Source organism: Arabidopsis thaliana, chromosome 3 (assembly GCF_000001735.4).
Source record: "Arabidopsis thaliana chromosome 3, partial sequence".
Classification (NCBI taxonomy): domain Eukaryota; kingdom Viridiplantae; phylum Streptophyta; class Magnoliopsida; order Brassicales; family Brassicaceae; genus Arabidopsis; species Arabidopsis thaliana.
Window position 1 is genome coordinate 3,945,938 of NC_003074.8, and position 19,791 is coordinate 3,965,728.

Genomic DNA, 19,791 nt, shown 5'->3' on the forward strand with positions numbered 1-19,791 from the left:
TTTGGATAGTGTTTAATCCGGTTTACTCCATAAAAATTTGTAAGGAGTGGACATGTTCCAAAGTCCAAAGTTTAACACCCAAAACATAAAGCGAGTTTGTGATCAAAGTTTTATTCACCTTACTCATGTAAGTAACGAGTGAAAAACAAAACAGTTTTTTTCTCATAACTTTAACAATAAGAAGATTCAAACCACTTGACAACAAAAATAAACGAAAAGATTCAAACCACAATTTTTTTCTCATAACAAAACAAAAAGAAGATTCAAGTCACTTGTCAACAAAAGACAGAAAAATCCAAGTAGCAATTTATTCATTTTGATACTTGTTTTCAAACTTCCCAGAGACGAGTCCAAACACCAAGCTGATGGCAAACGTAAGCATCTAGTGACGCCTGAAGAATCTGATCAAGGTCTAGATCGTAAGCGGTCCAATCGCTCATGCTTATCTCCGGATCTAGCATCACTCCTTGATAGCCCATACATTCCTCAACAATCTCTTCAAACGAAGAACGCCTCATGCTCCTTCCCCACGAATCAGTCACGTACCGCCTTATGTCCAGAAGTTCTCCGATCTCCAACTGGTGGCAACACCGAGCAAGCTTTCCTGCATCTTGACCATTCCAGACACCGACGAACGTGGTTTCTGGATCTGCTAAGAAACTGCGGAGGTTGTTAGGTACTTGGTCACAGTAACCTAACTGGATGATGAGACATCGATTACCCACGCATAACTGGAGAATATCCGCTGGATTATCTGAGTAGTATCTTATCGGCGGAGGATCGGCGTAGTAGTTATTCGGTCTTGGATCGGAGTAATAACTAAACGGTGTCCACTGGACGCCAACTCCAACGACGAGAGGGTGAGAGGAGAAACGGTTGTTGAAGAGGACGTTGCGAATCCAACGGCTGATGACGGAAGAATCCCACGTTACGGTGACGATGAACTCGTCTCCAAAGAAATCGACGGAGTACTCTAGGTGAGTGTTGTAACTTGCGACGGTTCTTATCGTCGGGGAAGCCATTAATTAAGCTCTCGTCTTTGCCTTTTTGTTTCTGGTTTTAGAGGAGTGAGTGAGGGAGAAGCGGCTTGTTTTTATTTTCTTGCTATCGTCCAAGGGTGTTTGTTTTTGCTAATGTACACACTGCTTTTTAGTCTTTGTACGTACACGAAGAGTTTACACCGTTGATCTTTGAAGGCATTTCGTACAGTTAATATCGGACGGTTGATAATTGGGATGCTGTCTGTCACATCGTAAGGCGTGTCATACACACCAATTTCATTTTATTTTTAATTAATACATCCTAAATTACTGAATTCTTATCAAGAAAATTGATTCGATTTGTTCAAAATATATATGATAATGAGATATAGCAAATGAGATCACGAGTAAATTTATGTAGATTGAATTAGTTGATATTTTATGGAATCATCCGATGATAAAATTGAGTATCTCCGTATATTTAGCTTACGAAAATATACCATTCAATTCTCCCTCTCTCATATTTATTTTTTTCTTTTTTCGATTAAACATGAGCTAAAAATGGTGACACAAAAATGATCTCAGGATTAAAGCCAGAATTTTTCTCACCAATATTTGTTTGTTTGCTTAGTCAAATATTAATGTTTGACCTTAGAGAAACAGTTTATATACTCCTCAAATTCAAAACTGAAGAAGAAAACAAAAACAAAGGTTGAGCTATAATCTTTAGCAACCTAAGCAAAAGAAATATTCATTAATCAAGATTTGCAACATTGGGTTCCTTTTAAGATAGTAGTCGTGGAATTAACGTGTGGAAAAAGTGTTAAACATTGTGATCAAAGAGATAGATAGTAGTGATATTCATGGAATTAACGATCCACTGAAGCAAAAACAGTTTTTTTTTTTCTCACAGCATAAACAAAAACAAGATTCAAGCAATTCTAGTCAACAAAAAAAATAAAAAGATTTCAAGCCACCATTTTAATCTTTTGGATCTTGTTTTCACAGACGAGCCATAACACCGAGCAGGTGGCAAACGTGAACATCAATTGACGCCTGAAGTACCTGATCACGGTCTAGAACGTGAACGCTCCAATCACTCATGCTTATCGCAGGATCTAGCCTCAGTCCTGATCCTGGAGAACCCAAAAATTCATCAACAATCTCTTCAAACGAACAACCCCTCATGCTCTTTCCTCGCGAATCATTCACGTACTACCTTATGTCTAGAAGTTTCCCGATCTCTAACTGATGTTTAGATCTCGCCAGCTTTCCTGCGTCTTGACTATTCCAAACGCCGACGAACGTGGTATTTGGATCGGTCAAGAAACTGCGCAGACTGGTAGGGACTTGGTCACAGTGACATAACTGGATGATGAGACATTGGTTACCCACGCATAACTGGAGAGTATCCGCCGGAGGATCTGAGTTGGAGTCACCATCGGAGATGTAATCACCAGGATAAGGATCGGCGCAGTAACTAGCTCGCGGAGGATGGGCGGATTCGTTGTCCTCTAGAGGATCGGCGTTGTGATCTCTCGGCGCAGAATGCTCGTAGTAACCTTCAGTTTGATGATCGTAGTACCTATTCGGCGGAAGATCATTGGCGTCGTACCTATTCGGTGGAGGATTACGGTCGTAACTACGCGGTGGATGATGATCCGAGTAGTACCTATTCGGTGGAGGATTAGGATCGTAACTACGCGGTGGATGATGATCGGAGTAGTACCTATCCGGTGGAGGATTGGCGTCGTAACTTACTGGCGGTGTCCACTGGACGCCGACTCCAACGACGAGAGGTTGTAGATAGTACGGACGACAGTTGTTGTATTCAACCTCATGGATCCATTGGCTGATGATGGCGAAATCCGAAGTTACGGTGACGGATAACGTGTTTCCGAAGACATCGATAGAGTACTCTTGGTGAGTAGAGTAGTAACCGCCGGTTCTTATCGTCGTAGCCATCGAAACTCTCTTCTTGCTTGCTTTCTGGATTTTTAGAGGACTCGGTTAGAGAGAAAAGCGATTTCTTCTTCTTGTTAATTAGGTTTTATCGTCGGAGAGTTTTTATTGTATTAATTTTGCGAATCTCTTTATTTTGTTGTACTATAGAATTATCACCGTTGATCTTTCTAAAGGCATCTTCTAGGGTTGAAATCGGACGGTTGATAATTAAGATTCATGTACTATAGTCTATAGGATTTACGACACGCAAATTGCTGAGTATTTCCCCTCCGAAGTTTGATTTTAATTTGTTAAAAATATATGGTGAAGATATGGAAAAATACGTCAAAGGTAATTTCTGATCCGCCCAAAAAAATAGAAAGGTAATATTCTGATGTAATTTACGAATTAGTTTGATAACTTAGCTTATGATAAAAATGCTGTATAAATACCTTTCCATGTTTCTCTAATTTGCTGCTAGCTTATTATTAACAGCTCCGCTTGGAATTAAAAACAGTAGTCTCCAATTTAATCAAAGAAAATTGCTTTTACTAATTTATTCATGGAAGAAATAAACGACCGTCTGGAAAAAAAAAGAAGAGAAATGTCACAAACAATCTAACAAGAGGAAAAAGATTCAAGATTGGTCTTTAACAACAACTTTAAAACAAGGATTCAAAGATTTGCAACATAACATGGATTCCATTGAGACGTTTACTCAATACTCCCAAAGGTGGTCAAGAATAGCAAGCTTGCAACACGCATAAACATCTATCGACGCCTGAAGAATCTGAACGTAGCGAAGGTCGTAAACGCGCCAATCGCTCCTGCTTACCTTTCGATCTAGCCTCACTCCTGAATGACCCAAATTTTCCTCGACAATCTTTTCAAACGAACAACGCTTCATGGTCCTTCCACTCGAATCTGAAACGAACTTCCTTAAATCCAAAAGCACCGCAATCTCCAACTCATGTTTAGATCGTTTAAGCTTTCCCGCATCTTGACTATTCCAAATACCGACGAAAGTGTAATCGCGATCCGCCAGGAAATTACGGAGGACCTGCGGGACTCGTTCACAGTGAGAAAGCTGGATGATGATACATCGATTACCAACGCATAGCTGCAGAGTATCCGCCGGAGGATCGAAGCGACGACGAACCCGTGGAGAGTCGGAACGATAACGAACCTGTGGAGAATCAGAACAATAACTAACCGGTGGAGAATCGGAGCGATAACTAACTGGAGGAGAATAGGAGCGATAACTAACCGGAGGAGAATCGGAGCGATAACGAACCGGTGAAGAAGCAGAGTAATAACTAGAGGGTGTCCACTGAACGCCGACTCCAACAACGAGAGGGTGGGAAGAGAAGCGGTTGTGGGATAGGACGTCGTGAATCCATTGGCCGATAACGGATGGATCCGGCGTTACGATGACGATAAACTCTTCTCCAAAGAAATCGACTAGGTACCTTTGCTGAGTAGCGTAAGTTCCGATGGTTCTGATAGTCGGAGCCATTGATTTTGCATTCACTTTTTGAAGGAAAGAAAATGATGAAACTGCTTTCTTCTACTTTTGCTATCGTCGGAGGGTGCTTAAATTGTAGTACTGGTGCTCTTTATCACCGTTGATCTTTGTGAAAATAAATGCGGTTAAATTTGGACGGTTGAGATGCATGTAGGCAAGGGTTAGCCTTTTGCATCGTTGGGTCAGTGTGACGTCATTTAACTAACCAGGTTTTTTTTATTAATATTTCCTTAATTTTTCGAAGCTATTTGTTTTTTTTGTACCATAGAATTATCACCGTCGATCTTTCTGAAGATATGTATTGTCGTCTAGGACTGAAATCGGACGGTTGAGAATTAAGGTAATTTGTTTCAAAAATATTTGACAAATATATGATAGTAATAAAAAAATGTACACTTCTGATGTACATTTTACCAATCAGTTGATTATTTCGTTTCTTTAGTTTGATACAGTTTAATATCTTCGAATAATTTAGCTTATGATTTATTATAAAAAAAACTTTTACAATTTTTTTTTTATTGTTTGGAAAGAATCCCCGAGGTATAATACTAGAATTTGTCTAATTTGTTGTTTGTTTTAATAACAGCTCCCCAAGGAATTAAAAAAAAAATGTACTCAAAGAAATTTGAATTTTACTGATTAATCATGGAAGAAATAACGACAGGTAAACAAACAGAAAAAAAAAGGAGGAAACATTTTACGAGTGAAAAACAGTTTCTTTTCACTCAACTGTAACAAAATAAAGATTCAAGATTTGTGTTTGAAAAAAAAAACTCAAGATTTGCAACATTAGATTCCATTGAAACGTTTACTCAAAATTCCCATAGACGATTTCGAAAACCAAGCTTGGAACAAACATAAACATCTATTGACGCCTGAAGAATTTGATCGTAGCTAAGGTCGTAAACGCTCCAATCGCTCATGCCTATCGCCTTCTCTAGCCTTACTCCTCTATAACCCAAACATTCTCCAACAACCACCTCAAACGAACGACCCTTTAAGCCCCTTCCTCTCGAATCTACAACGTGATTCCTCAAATCCAAAAGCTCTGCAATCTCCAACCGATGTCTAGATCTCTTTAGCTTTCCCGCATCTTGACTATTCCAAAAACCCACGAAGGTGTGATTTCGATCCCCGAGAAACCTACGGAGGACATGAGGGACGCGGTTACAGTAAAAAAGCTGAATGATGATACATCGATTACCAACGCATAGCTGTAGAGTATTCGCCGGAGGATCAGAGCGAGCCGGTGGAGAAACGGAGCGATAACGAGCTGGTGGAGAAACAGATAGATAACGAGCTGGTGGAGAAACGGAGCGATAACGAACTAGCGGAGAGTCAGAGAGATAACGAGCCGGCGGAGAAACAGAGCGAAATTGAGCCGGCGGAGAGTCTGAGCGATAACGAACCGGCGGAGAAACGGAACGATAACGAGCTGGTGGAGAAACAGAGCGATAAAGAGCCGGTGGAGAAACGGAGCGATATTGAGCAGGCGGAGAAACGGAGCGGTATTGAGCAGGCGGAGAGTCTGAGCTATAACGAGCCGGCGGAGAAACAGAGCAATATTGAGCCGGCGGAGAGTCTGAGCGATAACAAACCGGCGGAGAATCATAGTGATGAGTAACCGGCGAAGAATCGGAGTGATAACTAACCGGAGAGTGATACCTAGCCGGTGGAGAAGTAGGATGTGGTGTCCATTGCACGCCGACTCCAACGACGAGAGGGCGAGAGGAGAAGCGGAGGACGTCGTGAATCCATTGGCCGATGACGGAAGGATCCGAAGTTACGGTGACGATGAACTCGTCTCCGAAGAAATCGACAGAGAACTTTCCCTGAGTTGCGTAACTTCCGATGCTCCTGATTCTCGGAGCCATTGCGATTTAGAAACAAAATAATCGTAGAATTGCACTCAGAATATCAAGAAGAAACCAATATAATAAAAGCTCGTTTGTTTCTCTCTTGCTGTCTTTTTTTTTTGTCCGTCGTCTCTCTTGCTGTGAGCGTATATAGTAGCAAAAGACTGAGAAAAGTAAATTTCAATTAAAATGGTACTTAAATAAATCCCAAATTTAAAACAAATTTGTAGTACTGGTTCCCTTTATCACCGCTGATCTTTAAGGAAATAAATGCGATTAAATTTGGACGGTCGAGATGCATGTAGACAAGGGTTAGTCTTCTGCATCCCTGTGACGTCGTGCGTAGGGTTTGTCCATTCAGCTACCCCAAACTCAAATAATTACCGGTTTGAATTCAAAATGTTTTTTTTGTCAGTTTTCGAAAGTTGAATTAAGGAGGATAATTTCAGTAAATTTTGTTCAGATTTAGCTAATGTTAAAGCTGATTCAAATCAAAATAATCCTAAATCAAGCTTATACTTGATCTGGTTCGTGGTATTCACAAATCGGAAAATATTCATATTATTGCATATGTTTTCGTTCATAATATATATCCAATCCACCGTAGTAGTAGTAGTATATACTTATATTATCGACTCCAAAAGATTGGTGCTTTTGTTGATTATTCAGTTTTTGTAATAACTTGCATTGTTCATAAATTATTTCCAGAAAACAAAACAACTTGATCTTCGACTTCGTCTATGTTTTCATGAAGTCACGGAAAAAGACGATTCTAATGTAACATAGCTTAAGCATTGACGATGACGTATTTGATATGCTTTCTTGGTACGTCGTACTTTTTTGTCCCATATCAAATTGAAGAAATTTGATAATTTAATTCATCATTTACCAACTTTGTAATAAAACAAATAGTCACAAAATGCCGTAACAATCTCTGAATTGTTTTTTTAATTAGAAGATGTTGATTAACAAAGAGAGTTAAGAACAAACATGTTTGATCCAAGTCACAAGATTCAGCAACATTACATTCCTTTGATCCATCTCTGATCTTACAAACACGTTTTCTCAAACTTTCCATAGACGATACTTAACACCTAGCTTGAAGCAAACATGAGCATCAATCGACGCCTGAAGAATCTGATCGTCACAAAGCTCGTACGCACTCCAATCACTCATGCTTATCTCTCGATCTAGCCTCACTCCACGATAACCCAAACATTCCTCAACAATCACCTCAAACGAACAACCCCTCATGCTCCTCCTTCCGCTCGAATCTTCAACGTACTTCCTCAAATCCAGAAGATCATCAATCTCTAACTGATGTCTAGATCTCTCTAGCTTCCTCGCGTCTTGACTATTCCAAACACCGACGAACGTGTAATCTGGATACGCTAAGAAATTATGAAGGACTCTAGGGACGCGGTCACAGTGAGAAAGCTGGATGATGATACATCGATTGCCAACGCATAGCTGCAGTGTATCCGCCGGAGGATCGTAGTAACCACCAGATGAAGAATCGGAGTAATAACTAACCGGTGGAGAATCGGAGTTTTAACCAGGCGGTGTCCACTGAACTCCGACTCCGACAACGAGAGGGTGAGAGGAGAAGCGGTTGTTGGAGAGAACGTCGTGTATCCATTGGCCGATGACGGAGGGGTCCGGCGTTACGGTGACGGTTAACTCTTCTCCAAAGAAATTGACAGAGTATTTTTCCTGAGTGGCATAACTTCCGATTGTTCTGATTCTCGGAGCCATTGATTTTACGTTTACTTTGGAGAACCAGAGCATAGAAAGATAATGATTCTGCTTGTATCGTCGAAGGCTACTTAAAGTGTAGTACTGGTGCTCAGTGCTCTTTGTCACCGTTTGATCTTTGTGAAAATAAATGCGGTTAAATTTGGACGGTTAAGATGCATGTAGGCAAAGGTTAGCCTTTCGCATCGTTGGGTCAGTCTATCGTGACATCGTGCATAGTAATTCGACGTCACAAACTCACAATTACTGATTCGTTAACCTCAAACCTAAATAATTACTGATTCGTATTCAGAAAGATTTTATAAAAAACTTGAAATTTGGGAATTAAGGAGGATGAATAATTTCAGTATTAGTTAATATTAGTATCATCCTGTATCAAGATTAGGATTGAAAAACTCAACATAGCAAGCATTAGATCCAAATTAAAGTAGGAAACATATTTAGCACAGCACTATGCGTTTGTAAGTTCGTTTCCTTATTTTGATAAAATTTAGCTTATGATAAAATAAAATAATACTTGTATTTTACAAAATACTCATGGAAGAAATAAACTACTAGTTTTTTAAAAAAGAAGGGAAATTTCACTCACAAGTCCACAACGAACAAACGAGATAAGATTTATTTCTCTAATAAGTAATAACAAACCAAAAAAGGAAAAGATTCAAACATTTGCAACATTAGATTCTAATTGAAACGTTTACCGATTCTTTTCTTCCCACAGATGGTCTAGAATAGCAAGGCTGCAACACGCATAAACATCTATCGACGCCTGAAGAATCTGATCGTAGCTAAGGTTGTAAACGCGCCAATCGCTCATGCTTACCTCTCGATCTAGCCTCACTCCTGGATAACCTAAATTTTCCTCAACAATCTTCTCAAGCGAATAATTATACATCGATCTCCGTCCACTCGAATCTGAAACAAATTCCCTCAAATCCATAAGCTCCGCAATCTCCAACTGATGTCTAGATCTCTCTAGCTTTCCTGCATCTTGACTATTCCAAATTCCGACGAACGTGTTATCTCGATCCGCGAGGAAATTACGGAGGACCTGCGGGACGCGTTCACAGTAACGGAGTTGGATGATGATACATCGATTACCAACGCATAGCTGCAGAGTATCCGCCGGAGGATCGGAGCTATAGAAAACCGGTGGAGAATCGGAGCGATAACTGTCCGGAGAAGAATCGGAACGATAACTAACCGGTGGAGAAGCAGGGTGGTAACCAGAGGGTGTCCACTGAACGCCGACTCCAACGACGAGAGGGTGAGAAGAGAGACGGTTGTGGAAGAAGACGTCGTGAATCCATTGGCCGATGACGGAAGGATCCGGCGTTACGGTGACGAAAAGCTCTTCTCCAAAGAAATCGACTGAGTACCTTTGCTGAGTAGCGTAAGATCCGATGGTTCTGATTGTCGGAGCCATTGATTTTGCCTTCAGTTTTTCAAGCAGAGATAATGATGAAACTGCTTTCTTCTCCTTTTGCAATCGTCGGAGGCTAGTTAAATTGTAGTACTGGTGCTCGCTATCACCATTGATCTTTTTGAAAATAAATGCAGTTAAATTTGGACGGTTGAGATGCAGTGTGACGTCATTAACCTACGCCAAACCTTAATGGTTATTACTGATTTGAATTCAAAAAGAATTTCTTATAAAGATCTCGAAATTTGAATTATGGAGAATATTTTGAGTATAGTTTATCAGATTACGTTAGCTAATGTTATATACTCCTAAAAATTAGTATTATCCTAAATCAAGATTAGGATTGATAAACGCATCTCAGTTGTAAACTCGTATCCTTGATCTTGCTTGAGGTTATATCCAGTTTAAAAATCGGAAATCATTTAACTGGGTGCAAAAACATTTGATTGACCAATTTGGTACGTCGTGATTTTTTTTGTCCCATGTCAAATTAAACAAAATTGATAATATAATTCATCAAAGCGTATTTGTTTTTAATCAAAACGTTAGATAGTCTTTTAATATCAATGCCTTTATTACAAACGTAGTCTACATGTACTAATTTTCCAGTCAACATTCATAGTCACAAAATACGATAACATGAAAACTTTCATGAATTAGAAGAAGACGTTGATTGATAAAGAGAGAAGAACAACAACAAATTCAAATCACAAGATTAGCAGCAACTTTTAAGTTCCAGAGACGTTCCTCAACAGCGAGCTTAAAGCAAACATACGACTCAATCGACGCCTGAAGTACCTGATAATGGTTAAGGTTATAAACGCCCCAATCGCTCATACAAATCGCCGGATCTAACCTCACTCCTACGCGACCCAAACGCTCCTTCACGATCTGTTCAAACGAACAAAAACACATCCTAGCCCCTCTCGAATCTCTCACGAACATCCTTATGTCCAGAAGCTTCCCGATCTCCACTCGATGCCTACATTTCTCGAGTTTTTTCTGGTCTTGGCCGTTCCAAACGCCGACGAAAGTCGTTTTGGGATCGGCAAGGAAAGTGCGGAGGACTTTTGGGAGACCGTAATTGTAACCTAGTTGGATGATGAGACAGCGACTACCGACGCACAACTGGAGAGTTTTTGGTGGTGGATCTGGATCGGAACTATCCGGTCTCCACTGAACACCGATTCCAACGACGAGAGGATGTACCGAGTGATTACGGTTGTAGGAGCGGACGCTACGAATCCAGCGGCGGATAACGGAAGCAGTCGGCGTAACGGTGACGATCAAGTCGTCTCCGAAAAAATCGACAAAGTGTTTTTGGTGAGTACGGAAACTTCTGATTCTTTTGATCGTCGGAGCCATTGATCTGTCTTCTTCTTCCTTTCTCTAAATTTTTGAGCGAGTGTTAGAAAGAGAAGCGGTTTCTTTTTCTTGTTATAGGGTACATTTTTGTTTCTAGTTATAATCACCGTCGATCTTTGTAGTTTTAATCGTACGGTTGACAATGGAGATGCATGTACTGTCACATCGTCAGGCCTATCATAGATGTATACGCAAAACATTTACTAATTACTGTATTTTACGGCTCTGAATTTTTATTTTTATTTCCATAAAGGTTTGATGAAGACATGGAATATAATACTTTTTTACGTACTTCTTTTTACTAAAATAGTTTATTCAGTTATTTGGGGGCTTAATTAGGTAGATAACCATAACCTTTTTTTGTGTGTTTTTTTCACGAACAATGATTCACTGATGTAAAATCATAATTACTGATGAAGTTAACTTTCAACGTATAACGCTATGACGCAATTACTCTTGATATTTTTTCCTATATATTGGTTTGACAAAATTTTGTAACTTTAAATATAACTTCTGAAAAAATAAAAAAGTTGTAAATATAAATTCCACAACATTTTGTTTGGAACTTTGGATACATAGGCCACTTTGTTTTATCACACTTTATAATAAAGGTGGTTTCTGTTTTTTTTTTCTAAAATTCGACAGTTTGGTTTATAAGTATCTAAATTCAACTTGAAGACAAATAATTCTAACTTTATTTTATTTAAATTGTGATAAAAAAAAGTAACCCAAAACATATTTTTTGGTTCAGGCATATGTGTTACAACTTACAAGGATGCATTATCCTCAAACAAAATCCAATAAATAAAAAATAGAGAAGGTGGATGAAGATCTAAGAATTAATACTGTCACGAGAAAACGTATACAATCCACTAATACATAGCCACGTGTATGGTTAGATCTTTTCAAACAATCCGATTATATTTTGTGCTCCGCCGTATATTTATAACTAACATTACTTAATTAAATAACCATGTCGTCGACCCATTTTTTTTCTTTGACCCAAAACTTTAATTTGATTATATATATTTAATTTTAATTTTTCCATCGCACGGAGATTGTAACAAGGAAACCGCCGTCGCCGGATCTGATAGTGCATATCCATGAAGTAGAAGACGAAGAAACTTACTTTCTGATCTTAGAACGGAGTATATGTACAGAAGATTCGCGTCCCTCAATTTTTGATCTCAAGGGTCGGGTTTACCTTTTTTTCCTTCTTATTTTTGGTGGCTTTGCGTTTTCTCATTCGACGATTTCTGGATTTGGGGATTTCAAAACCATGAGGAAGAAGCTCGATACTCGGTTCCCAGCTGTAAGTTTTTCGTCTCTAATTGATCATTTCTGAAATTGAAGTCCAATTTCTCGGAAATTACTTTGATCTGTTGTTTTTCAGATCGAATTTCCAACACTATTTGGGATTAGATTAGTGTTCTACGATGAAAATTAGATTAAGTATCTCATTTCTGGCGAATTAGTTTTAGCAAATGACCTAGTAGTCAATTTCACCCTAATTTTTGTTGTGCTTGTTATATAGCTATAGTAATATGTGTTATGAAGATCCGCTATGGAATGTTTCATGTAAATTAGAGAATTCGAGAATTTAGGTGACTAGTGCTCGAAACGTGTTCTTTATCAACAAACCAGTCAGCTATTGGTTAGATAGTGTTGATTGAAGCAGGGATGTTATACACGAATTGTTTTTTCATAGGCTTGGAACTTTTTGTAGAGCTTCCAATTTGGCTAGCTAGATTTTGTTTAGCTTTATTGAATAAAACGTCAGATGATTTCATAAGTTGGTTATTGTTGATGGTGGTTTATTTTGTTTGAGCTGAGGCTAGAATATTAGTTTTTCACAGATTTTGACTTTCCATTTAATTTGTTAATATATTTTTGTTTGTATAATCTGATTGGTGATTGTACAGAGCGTGCTTGGTGTTTCTCAGTTCTACCATTTGCTTTATAATTCGTTTAGTAGTCTGTAATTATTGCCACACACACTGTGTGATGGTTGCTGTTTCTTCATTTGATGCATATATTACAATTTTTCAGGCTCGTATTAAAAAGATTATGCAAGCTGATGAGGATGTTGGCAAGATAGCTTTGGCAGTGCCTGTCTTAGTCTGTAAGTCATCTTGCTATCATTGACTTCAGTTTGAAAAGAGAATTATTGGAAACTTTACCCTTTGGCTAAATTTCATGTTCTCTTATTACAGCAAAATCTTTGGAGTTGTTCTTGCAAGACCTTTGTGATCGTACATATGAAATTACCCTTGAAAGAGGTGCCAAGACTGTGAGCTCATTGCACCTGTAAGTAACAGATTGGTTTACCTTTATTTTTGCTTTAACTCTGCATGCTAGCATCGTCATTATCTAAAGAGCATGAAAGGTTTCACTTGAATGCATTTTAAATTCTAGAGCTTTCAGATGTTGTAATTATTGATATTGTGGTTTAAGAGTTAACATGATGTTGTTAAGCGGAATAGCTTCCAACTCATAGGGCCTATTTTCACTGCATCCAACACCGAGAGGATGTTGTTTACTGTTACAGAATTTTATACCACAAATTTGGGATAAAGTTCTTATTTTTGCTCATCCATGTTTATCAAAGTGCTTTGTTGTTTACAGAAAACATTGTGTGGAAAGATATAACGTGTTTGATTTTCTGAGGGAAGTTGTGAGTAAGGTGCCTGACTATGGCCATTCCCAAGGGCAAGGACATGGTGATGTTACCATGGATGATCGCAGCATCTCCAAGAGAAGGTTGGATGTTTGATCTCTTAGTTCCATATGTTCTAGTTCTTTGTTTATAGTCCGTGTCAAGCTGATGTGAGATGGTTTATCAAAACAGGAAGCCCATCAGCGATGAAGTGAATGACAGTGACGAGGAATATAAGAAAAGCAAAACGGTGAGCTCGTGTTCTTCTTGAAATATTATACTTCATCATTCATTTGGTGTCTATTCCCAGCTCCTTAGATTCATTGAATATATTGGTAATCACTGCAGCAAGAGATAGGGAGTGCTAAGACCAGTGGCAGGGGTGGTAGAGGAAGAGGGCGAGGAAGAGGTCGTGGTGGACGAGCTGCAAAAGCAGCCGAAAGAGAGGGTCTCAACCGCGAGATGGAAGTAGAAGCCGCCAATTCTGGACAGCCACCACCAGAAGACAATGTCAAGATGCATGCGTCAGAGTCATCACCACAAGAGGATGAGAAGAAAGGCATCGACGGCACAGCAGCATCGAACGAAGACACCAAGCAACACCTTCAAAGTCCCAAAGAAGGCATTGACTTTGATCTCAACGCTGAATCCCTCGACCTAAACGAGACCAAACTGGCACCAGCCACAGGCACAACCACAACCACAACTGCAGCAACAGACTCTGAGGAGTATTCGGGCTGGCCTATGATGGACATAAGCAAAATGGATCCAGCACAGCTTGCTAGTCTGGGTAAGAGGATAGACGAGGATGAGGAAGATTATGACGAAGAAGGCTAAGTCATAACAGCACTATAGGATATATAGAGTAGCAGCGTTTAGCAGTTTGTCTAGAAAATGCTTCTTCTGTCATCAAAATCTTCTCCTGTTTCCATTTATTGTATGAACCAAAGATTGCATGCACTCTATGAAACTTAATTTATTCTCCTGATTTGTTATTTAAGGTTTTAGAGTTTTACATCAGAAGTTAAAATATCTTACAGAGTAAGTAAACACTCAAAAGTACATAAACAAAGGAGAGGGACTAGTCATGGTGTTGCTCCGCGTGGTTGAGATGAAGAGCACCTTCATGGTTCTTGTGAACTTCCACCTTGAACTTTTCCTCTTTTTCTCCCCTCTTCAACTTCAGTAGCATGTTGTATTTTGCAGCCTCGCCGGTTACCTGTGTCCATGTTTTTAATATTAAGCTCATTAATCTTGTAATCACCAACTATTACAACTCAGACGTTAGTCCTCATACCAAGGAGAACCAATATGTTGCTTAAAGTCTTTTCTACTTCTAAAACTTCAACACCATTCGGTTTCACTGACACTTGATTTCGTTTATTTGCAATTTCTCAGATGAAATTCATGCAAAAACATTGTCAAAATCTGACAAGTTCTCTATTGAAATTCATTTTGTGCAATTAAGATCGAAGATAGAGTATATAGTAAATTAAAGCCATACCTCAGCTTTAGCATGCACAACCTCCAGAAGTTCATAAGGGAACAAGGAGTTAGACCTCTGCTGAATGGTCTTGACAGCCTGCTCAGCAACATGCTTCACTTCTGGATCATCTCCGGGAACTTCCCTCCATCCAGATTCATGTTCACCTGATCCACAAAACCCAATTTTCATAACCAAACTCTTTCCTAACCCACAATCTCTGACTTGCTACATATATATCCCCTGACATTATAATGTTCTTATCAGTAACTACTCAAATTCACACCTTGCTTGCAGCCAAGATCGGAGGAAGTGATAGCAGGGGCATCACTGGCAGGCTTGAACTCCTGTAACTCTTTAAAGTTCAACCACGGCTTGACCCACACTTTGGCTTCGTAAAGCTTCTTCTGTCCTGCCTCGAGAATCTCCAGAGTCAGGTGATGCAGTGTTCCGGCTACAACTTGTTCTTTCGCCTTCACAACTCTCGCAAACTCAAGAAGTGCATTCTACGACGACCAAAGACAGAACAAACCAAAAAATCAATCAATCAATCAATCCCACAACATGAACGCATTTCATCACCGAATAATATACACTCTCTAAGATCTGCTGGTAACTGAAATTGAGATCAATAGAGAAACTCCGGACAAAATTAGTCTAATCGTGTTCTGGATCAAGACTATAATAGCATAAAACACACATATCGAGACGAGAGATGTGAAAAAATCGAAGATGATGAGAGATTTGGAACCTCTTTCTTGTTGTGTTCATCGACAGCGAAACGAGCGAGGCTCTCAACCTCACCACTGTTCTGATTAGCAGGGACATCGCCAACACCTCCGACTAAAGCCATCTCTTCGTTGCAGAAGCCTAAATCACTGGCGATCAGAGAGGAAATGAAGAGGGATAGAGAGAAGAAAACAATGAAGAGTAAGAAACGGCTTCTCATCATTCTCACCTTTATTTGGTTCGGTGCCCTGTATTTTTAGATATTTTTCGTTTTACTCGTCGAATTGTTGATTTTATCCTCTACAGTTAATTCGCCGTGTACCGGATTAAGGTGTCCATTTGGTTTGATGTTGGTTTTGTTGGTACAGTTTTAAGTTTAGGCTCTGATTTATGAAAATATTCTTACGATTTAAAACAAAAAAGGTTTACATTTGATTGGATGCCAATTGAATCGAATCATTTGTAAGAAAAGAGTACCGATTCGAGTTATAGATTGGTTTGATTTGGCCTCAATCGGTTAAGCTACCAACATTTTAAATAGAAATTCATACCAATCTGGATTACACATGAAAACGTTGCTGAGGATAGCGGCACGTTATACGAAACGTGTCGGCAGAGTCACACAGAAATTGTCAAACACCTTTACTTGTAATCGAAGTTTAAAACATCTATGCACCTTTCTTCGTCTTTCTCTCATCTGCTAGAGAGCCCAATTAAAAAAGGCCCATGGGAAATAAAATCGCAACATAAACAGTGAAACATCATTGGAAAGAGTTTTATTAGTCTGATATTATTGTTTTGATAATACAAAGCTGCGTATTATATTATAATAATAATACTCTCGTTACTAAATAGCAGCTTCGAGGAGGCCGTTAACGAAGGATCTTTGGTTGTAACAATCAAGATTACCACCAGGATTAACACCAAATATGTTACAATACCTCTGATAAAACCCTATACGATCGGCGACTCTCCCGTCTTGGCCACGTCCACACTCCAATCCACCGTTAATGATGTTCGTAATCACTCCATAACCCGGTAATCTCCCGGCGGCACGGTCGGCGTCTGAAGGCTGCCACTGGCCGGCTATCACGGCATGGCAAGACGGTTTGGGAGGCTGAGCAGTCATCCAGAACCAAATCGCGGCTTTGAAAGCGATCACTGCGTCGTTGGCAACAAGGTCAGGGTTGTTGAGTAAGTCAACTCCTATTGCTCTACCGCATAGACCGTAATTGTAGTTCCACGACAGTTGCATTGGTCCTCTTCCGTAGTAGCGTTTGCCAGATGCGCATGGCCACGTGGCGCTCGGTTCACAGTAGTCTGAAGCAGGATTCTGTTCTTGCTTGAAACAGTAGCCCCATGAATATGGTCCGTCTGGTGCTGTAGCCCATCCACCTGCACGACGTAACCGTCCACTTAATTAATTAGTATATAGCTATATATATAGTCACAACTCACAAACTTGACATTATTCAAAAGTGTATAATTTGGAAACTGGAATATTCGTAAGTTCCTTGATTGGTTATTTGCGTTTAGATTAATCAAGAATTTCATATTTTTAAAATAGTTTTTTAATTGTAAACGCAAACATCTAAGACCAAAACATTTTTCTTTGCGTTTGGCGTTTTTGTTTGATTTTTTTCTTTCGTTTCTAAATATGAGAAGCTATAATTTTTTCAATAAAACATATATATATATATATATATATATATATAGTATAGTAGTTCTTTGTATATATGAGCACTTGGATCCAAAACTCTTTACAGAAGAAAAAAAGAACTTCAAATTCTGATGTTTTAATAATAAACACCAAAATTTAGCAATTGTGTTTTGAAACAATCTCCGTCAAATTGTTAATGAGTTTTGGGTACCTGTAGTTTCATGGGAAGTCTGGCCGAAGAAGGCGGCGACCTCCTTCTTCCTCGTGGCGGTGTCTCCGGTGGTGCCAAAACCGGGGAAGGACTTTGCAGCGGTGATAAAGGCGTTGTAAGTGTAGAAACCTCTAGCAGGACAAGCGGCATCATTCCTATGCTTAAGCATATCATCGAACTGAGAACTTGAAATGATGCCCGAAAGATCGCCGGTGGGTCCAGGAGGAGTACCACCGGGAGTGCACTGGCTTTGGCAGCCAGGCTGCTTACAGTATGGTTCGGTGTTACCGCACCAGCCGAACTCGCTGCAGCATAGACCGTTGGGGCAGAGTGCTCCTCCAGCTTGGCGACCACATTGCTCGGCCGAGGATAATGATAGGAGAAGTGAAAAGATGAGAAAGAGAAAAAGATTAGTCTTCATTTTGTTCAATGTTCTATGGTTTTCTTTTTGTGGAGGCATGAAAGATATATATAGATCCAATTAATGAATGTTTTATCACATCAAATTCTATCTTTTTCCATAGTTTATTGTTTGTTATGTCTATGGAGTGTGGCTATGGGGAACAAACAGTATTTGGTAGGTTTGTTTTTGATTATATTTATTTTCCTTCCGTCATTGTTGCTAGGTTAGATATTGATTTGTTTTTTTGGGGGATTATCATGTTAATTCCAAGTAATGAGAACTTTCTATGTATGAAACTGTGCTAAATGTTGGTAGAAGAATACAAATTTTAGAAGACCAAAAGCATAACAAATTACACTCTTTTTGAGTTTTTTGTTCTAAAGTTACTATCGACGTAGATAGTGGGACACAAAGGTCGTAAAATTTTGGGTGGTCTGAAAACACGTTTACTCGAGTTGCGGACTAATCGATGATCTGAGCTAGTGTGCACTAATTAATCAAACACACACATATTCGGATATTCCCTATGATGTATACACAATACTTGACTATATCTAAGACAAGATCACAAGAGTTGCATGAATAGTCAAGAAAATGTATAACGTGGAGAAAATAAAAATAGACGTGTCTAAATATTTAACTATGATCAATGTTGACAAAAACAAAATTTAACTTTAATTATGAATATGAGGCGGCGGGTTCGTGATCAACTTTTTCAAAAAGCAATTGAGACATTTAGAATTCATTATAAGGTAACGTATAGCATTAGCCAGGTAATGATATAATGACTCAAGACCAAATCATACCAATATTTAATATATTCATTATTCCAACTACTCATGATGACTTTCCCTATTTCATAATGTTTTATCCAAAGTACGTGTCATGTTTACAAACTATATAAAATCCAAAACCTCGACGAAACCTGCGTGCTATTCTTATGTACTAACTATGAAAAGTAACGTTAATCATCGTTGACTGAATCTCTAATCTCCAATCTCACTGTGGGCTGCGTTGCCGTCTCTTTCGGGTAGAAATAATCGACCATGGAAAAAAATAATATTGTAATGTGAATATATTGGCAAATCCTACAAAATACATTTTAAATGTAATCTTAATTTTTGTAATTAATTACATGACAATACCATTAGAAAATTTTAATCAAAAATAGAATCTTTTAATGACATCATTAAGATTACCAAAATCATTTAACGACAATATTCATCTCTTAATTATAGGGCTTATTGGATTTAAAGACGGGTCATCAAAGATTTCCTAAACTGAAGCAAAATATACCGAATATTCAAATATCTATCTGTTACCAAATTATAAACAAATAAGTTCGTAAAACAATTTAATATTTTATATACGAAATCAATTAAAATCTTAATTACAGAAAAATTAGCATAAAAAAATATGGTACATTCGGGTCTATAGTATTTTTGCAAGACTTTTTTGGTGGATTTGAGTAAAAGTGCATTCAGGTCATATAGTACATTCTCCTATTAAATAAATATGGTGCACTCCTATGTTATTAGCTAAAATGTTTAGATTATAATTCAGAGTCATATCATAAATAAATTAATATTAATAAAATAAATGGCTTTTTGGCAAGACGGATTTGGAGGGATGGGTTTTTGAATCAACATTAATAAAAAAGTAAAATCTAATTAATCCACCGTTTTAATACGGATTAAATTTTTAATTTATTATTTTTTAAGACTACTAATATTAAATATATCAAATCATCCTAATTTAGAAAAGATTATATAAAACAAAAAATGTTACGTGGTATGTATAA

The 19,791-nt window shown here is 38.5% G+C and overlaps 9 protein-coding genes, 3 long non-coding RNA genes and 1 pseudogene across 14 annotated transcripts; 3 read left to right on the forward strand and 10 right to left on the reverse strand.

Moving 5' to 3' along the window:
• Positions 1–98: 98 nt before the first annotated feature.
• Positions 99–1,102, reverse strand: AT3G12410 (Polynucleotidyl transferase, ribonuclease H-like superfamily protein). Its single transcript, NM_112076.3, has one exon. It carries the CDS (start codon positions 1,020–1,022, stop codon positions 330–332), a length of 693 nt encoding a protein of 230 aa, NP_187847.1. The 5' UTR covers positions 1,023–1,102; the 3' UTR covers positions 99–329.
• Positions 1,103–2,076: 974 nt separating this feature from the next.
• On the reverse strand, positions 2,077–3,066 carry AT3G12420 (Polynucleotidyl transferase, ribonuclease H-like superfamily protein; the record flags this gene model as incomplete). Its single annotated transcript, NM_112077.3, has 3 exons — positions 2,627–3,066; positions 2,200–2,404; positions 2,077–2,110 (listed from the first exon to the last, which is right to left on the reverse strand). Exons 1-3 carry the CDS (start codon positions 2,943–2,945, stop codon positions 2,077–2,079), a joined length of 558 nt encoding a protein of 185 aa, NP_187848.2. The 5' UTR covers positions 2,946–3,066.
• Positions 3,067–3,467: 401 nt separating this feature from the next.
• On the reverse strand, positions 3,468–4,493 carry AT3G12430 (Polynucleotidyl transferase, ribonuclease H-like superfamily protein). The gene is made up of 2 exons (NM_112078.2): positions 4,192–4,493; positions 3,468–4,110 (listed from the first exon to the last, which is right to left on the reverse strand). The coding sequence occupies exons 1-2, from the start codon at positions 4,438–4,440 to the stop codon at positions 3,643–3,645; spliced, it is 717 nt and encodes a 238-aa protein (NP_187849.1). The 5' UTR covers positions 4,441–4,493; the 3' UTR covers positions 3,468–3,642.
• Positions 4,494–5,170: 677 nt separating this feature from the next.
• AT3G12440 (Polynucleotidyl transferase, ribonuclease H-like superfamily protein) lies at positions 5,171–6,323 on the reverse strand (the record flags this gene model as incomplete). Its single annotated transcript, NM_112079.2, has 1 exon — positions 5,171–6,323. One exon carries the CDS (start codon positions 6,321–6,323, stop codon positions 5,262–5,264), a length of 1,062 nt encoding a protein of 353 aa, NP_187850.1. The 3' UTR covers positions 5,171–5,261.
• Positions 6,324–7,370: 1,047 nt separating this feature from the next.
• Positions 7,371–8,060, reverse strand: AT3G12450 (annotated as a pseudogene). The gene has a single exon.
• Positions 8,061–8,576: 516 nt separating this feature from the next.
• AT3G12460 (Polynucleotidyl transferase, ribonuclease H-like superfamily protein) lies at positions 8,577–9,613 on the reverse strand. The gene has a single exon (NM_112081.2). It carries the CDS (start codon positions 9,484–9,486, stop codon positions 8,758–8,760), a length of 729 nt encoding a protein of 242 aa, NP_187852.1. The 5' UTR covers positions 9,487–9,613; the 3' UTR covers positions 8,577–8,757.
• Positions 9,614–10,023: 410 nt separating this feature from the next.
• Positions 10,024–10,890, reverse strand: AT3G12470 (Polynucleotidyl transferase, ribonuclease H-like superfamily protein). Its single transcript, NM_112082.2, has one exon. The coding sequence runs from the start codon at positions 10,846–10,848 to the stop codon at positions 10,186–10,188; it is 663 nt and encodes a 220-aa protein (NP_566424.1). The 5' UTR covers positions 10,849–10,890; the 3' UTR covers positions 10,024–10,185.
• A 935-nt stretch (positions 10,891–11,825) lies between these two features.
• Positions 11,826–14,535, forward strand: NF-YC11 (nuclear factor Y, subunit C11). Its single transcript, NM_112083.4, has 6 exons — positions 11,826–12,160; positions 12,898–12,970; positions 13,062–13,155; positions 13,474–13,608; positions 13,697–13,754; positions 13,853–14,535. The coding sequence occupies exons 1-6, from the start codon at positions 12,128–12,130 to the stop codon at positions 14,339–14,341; spliced, it is 882 nt and encodes a 293-aa protein (NP_187854.2). The 5' UTR covers positions 11,826–12,127; the 3' UTR covers positions 14,342–14,535.
• Positions 14,183–14,390, reverse strand: AT3G02505. Its single transcript, NR_140921.1, has one exon. It is a non-coding gene; the product is annotated as an other RNA (long non-coding RNA).
• CYSB (cystatin B) lies at positions 14,464–15,983 on the reverse strand (the record flags this gene model as incomplete). Of its 2 annotated transcripts, NM_001337993.1 has the most annotated exons (5): positions 15,946–15,974; positions 15,739–15,865; positions 15,274–15,493; positions 15,009–15,154; positions 14,865–14,873 (listed from the first exon to the last, which is right to left on the reverse strand). In NM_001337993.1, the coding sequence occupies exons 2-5, from the start codon at positions 15,838–15,840 to the stop codon at positions 14,865–14,867; spliced, it is 477 nt and encodes a 158-aa protein (NP_001319530.1). In that variant the 5' UTR covers positions 15,841–15,865; positions 15,946–15,974. The 2 variants fall into 2 exon arrangements, with proteins under 2 accessions (NP_850570.2, NP_001319530.1); NM_180239.4 differs by lacking the exon at positions 14,865–14,873 and adding an exon at positions 14,464–14,723 and having other exon boundaries at positions 15,739–15,983.
• AT3G02525 lies at positions 14,703–14,988 on the forward strand. The gene has a single exon (NR_140922.1). It is a non-coding gene; the product is annotated as an other RNA (long non-coding RNA).
• Positions 15,984–16,198: 215 nt separating the features above from the next.
• Positions 16,199–18,047, reverse strand: HCHIB (basic chitinase; the record flags this gene model as incomplete). Its single annotated transcript, NM_112085.4, has 2 exons — positions 16,199–17,111; positions 17,588–18,047. 2 exons carry the CDS (start codon positions 18,045–18,047, stop codon positions 16,564–16,566), a joined length of 1,008 nt encoding a protein of 335 aa, NP_566426.2. The 3' UTR covers positions 16,199–16,563.
• AT3G12502 lies at positions 16,469–18,285 on the forward strand. Its single transcript, NR_141585.1, has 2 exons — positions 17,187–17,221; positions 17,594–18,285. It is a non-coding gene; the product is annotated as an other RNA (long non-coding RNA).
• Positions 18,286–19,791: the final 1,506 nt, after the last annotated feature.

What these genes read in the sequence shown, in the direction of transcription:
- AT3G12410 (NM_112076.3), bottom strand. Translation starts at nt 1,022, where the DNA reads ATGGCTTCCCCGACGATAAGAACCGTCGCAAGTTACAACACTCACCTA.
- AT3G12430 (NM_112078.2), bottom strand. Translation starts at nt 4,440, where the DNA reads ATGGCTCCGACTATCAGAACCATCGGAACTTACGCTACTCAGCAAAGG. An exon ending in ATCGCTCCGATTCTCCTCCG is followed by an intron (nt 4,111 to 4,191) that starts GTTAGTTATCGC and finishes GATTCTCCACAG; the next exon opens with GTTCGTTATCGTTCCGACTC.
- AT3G12460 (NM_112081.2), bottom strand. Translation starts at nt 9,486, where the DNA reads ATGGCTCCGACAATCAGAACCATCGGATCTTACGCTACTCAGCAAAGG.
- AT3G12470 (NM_112082.2), bottom strand. Translation starts at nt 10,848, where the DNA reads ATGGCTCCGACGATCAAAAGAATCAGAAGTTTCCGTACTCACCAAAAA.
- NF-YC11 (NM_112083.4), top strand. Translation starts at nt 12,128, where the DNA reads ATGAGGAAGAAGCTCGATACTCGGTTCCCAGCT. An exon ending in ACTGTGAGCTCATTGCACCT is followed by an intron (nt 13,156 to 13,473) that starts GTAAGTAACAGA and finishes TGTTGTTTACAG; the next exon opens with AAAACATTGTGTGGAAAGAT. An exon ending in AATATAAGAAAAGCAAAACG is followed by an intron (nt 13,755 to 13,852) that starts GTGAGCTCGTGT and finishes TAATCACTGCAG; the next exon opens with CAAGAGATAGGGAGTGCTAA.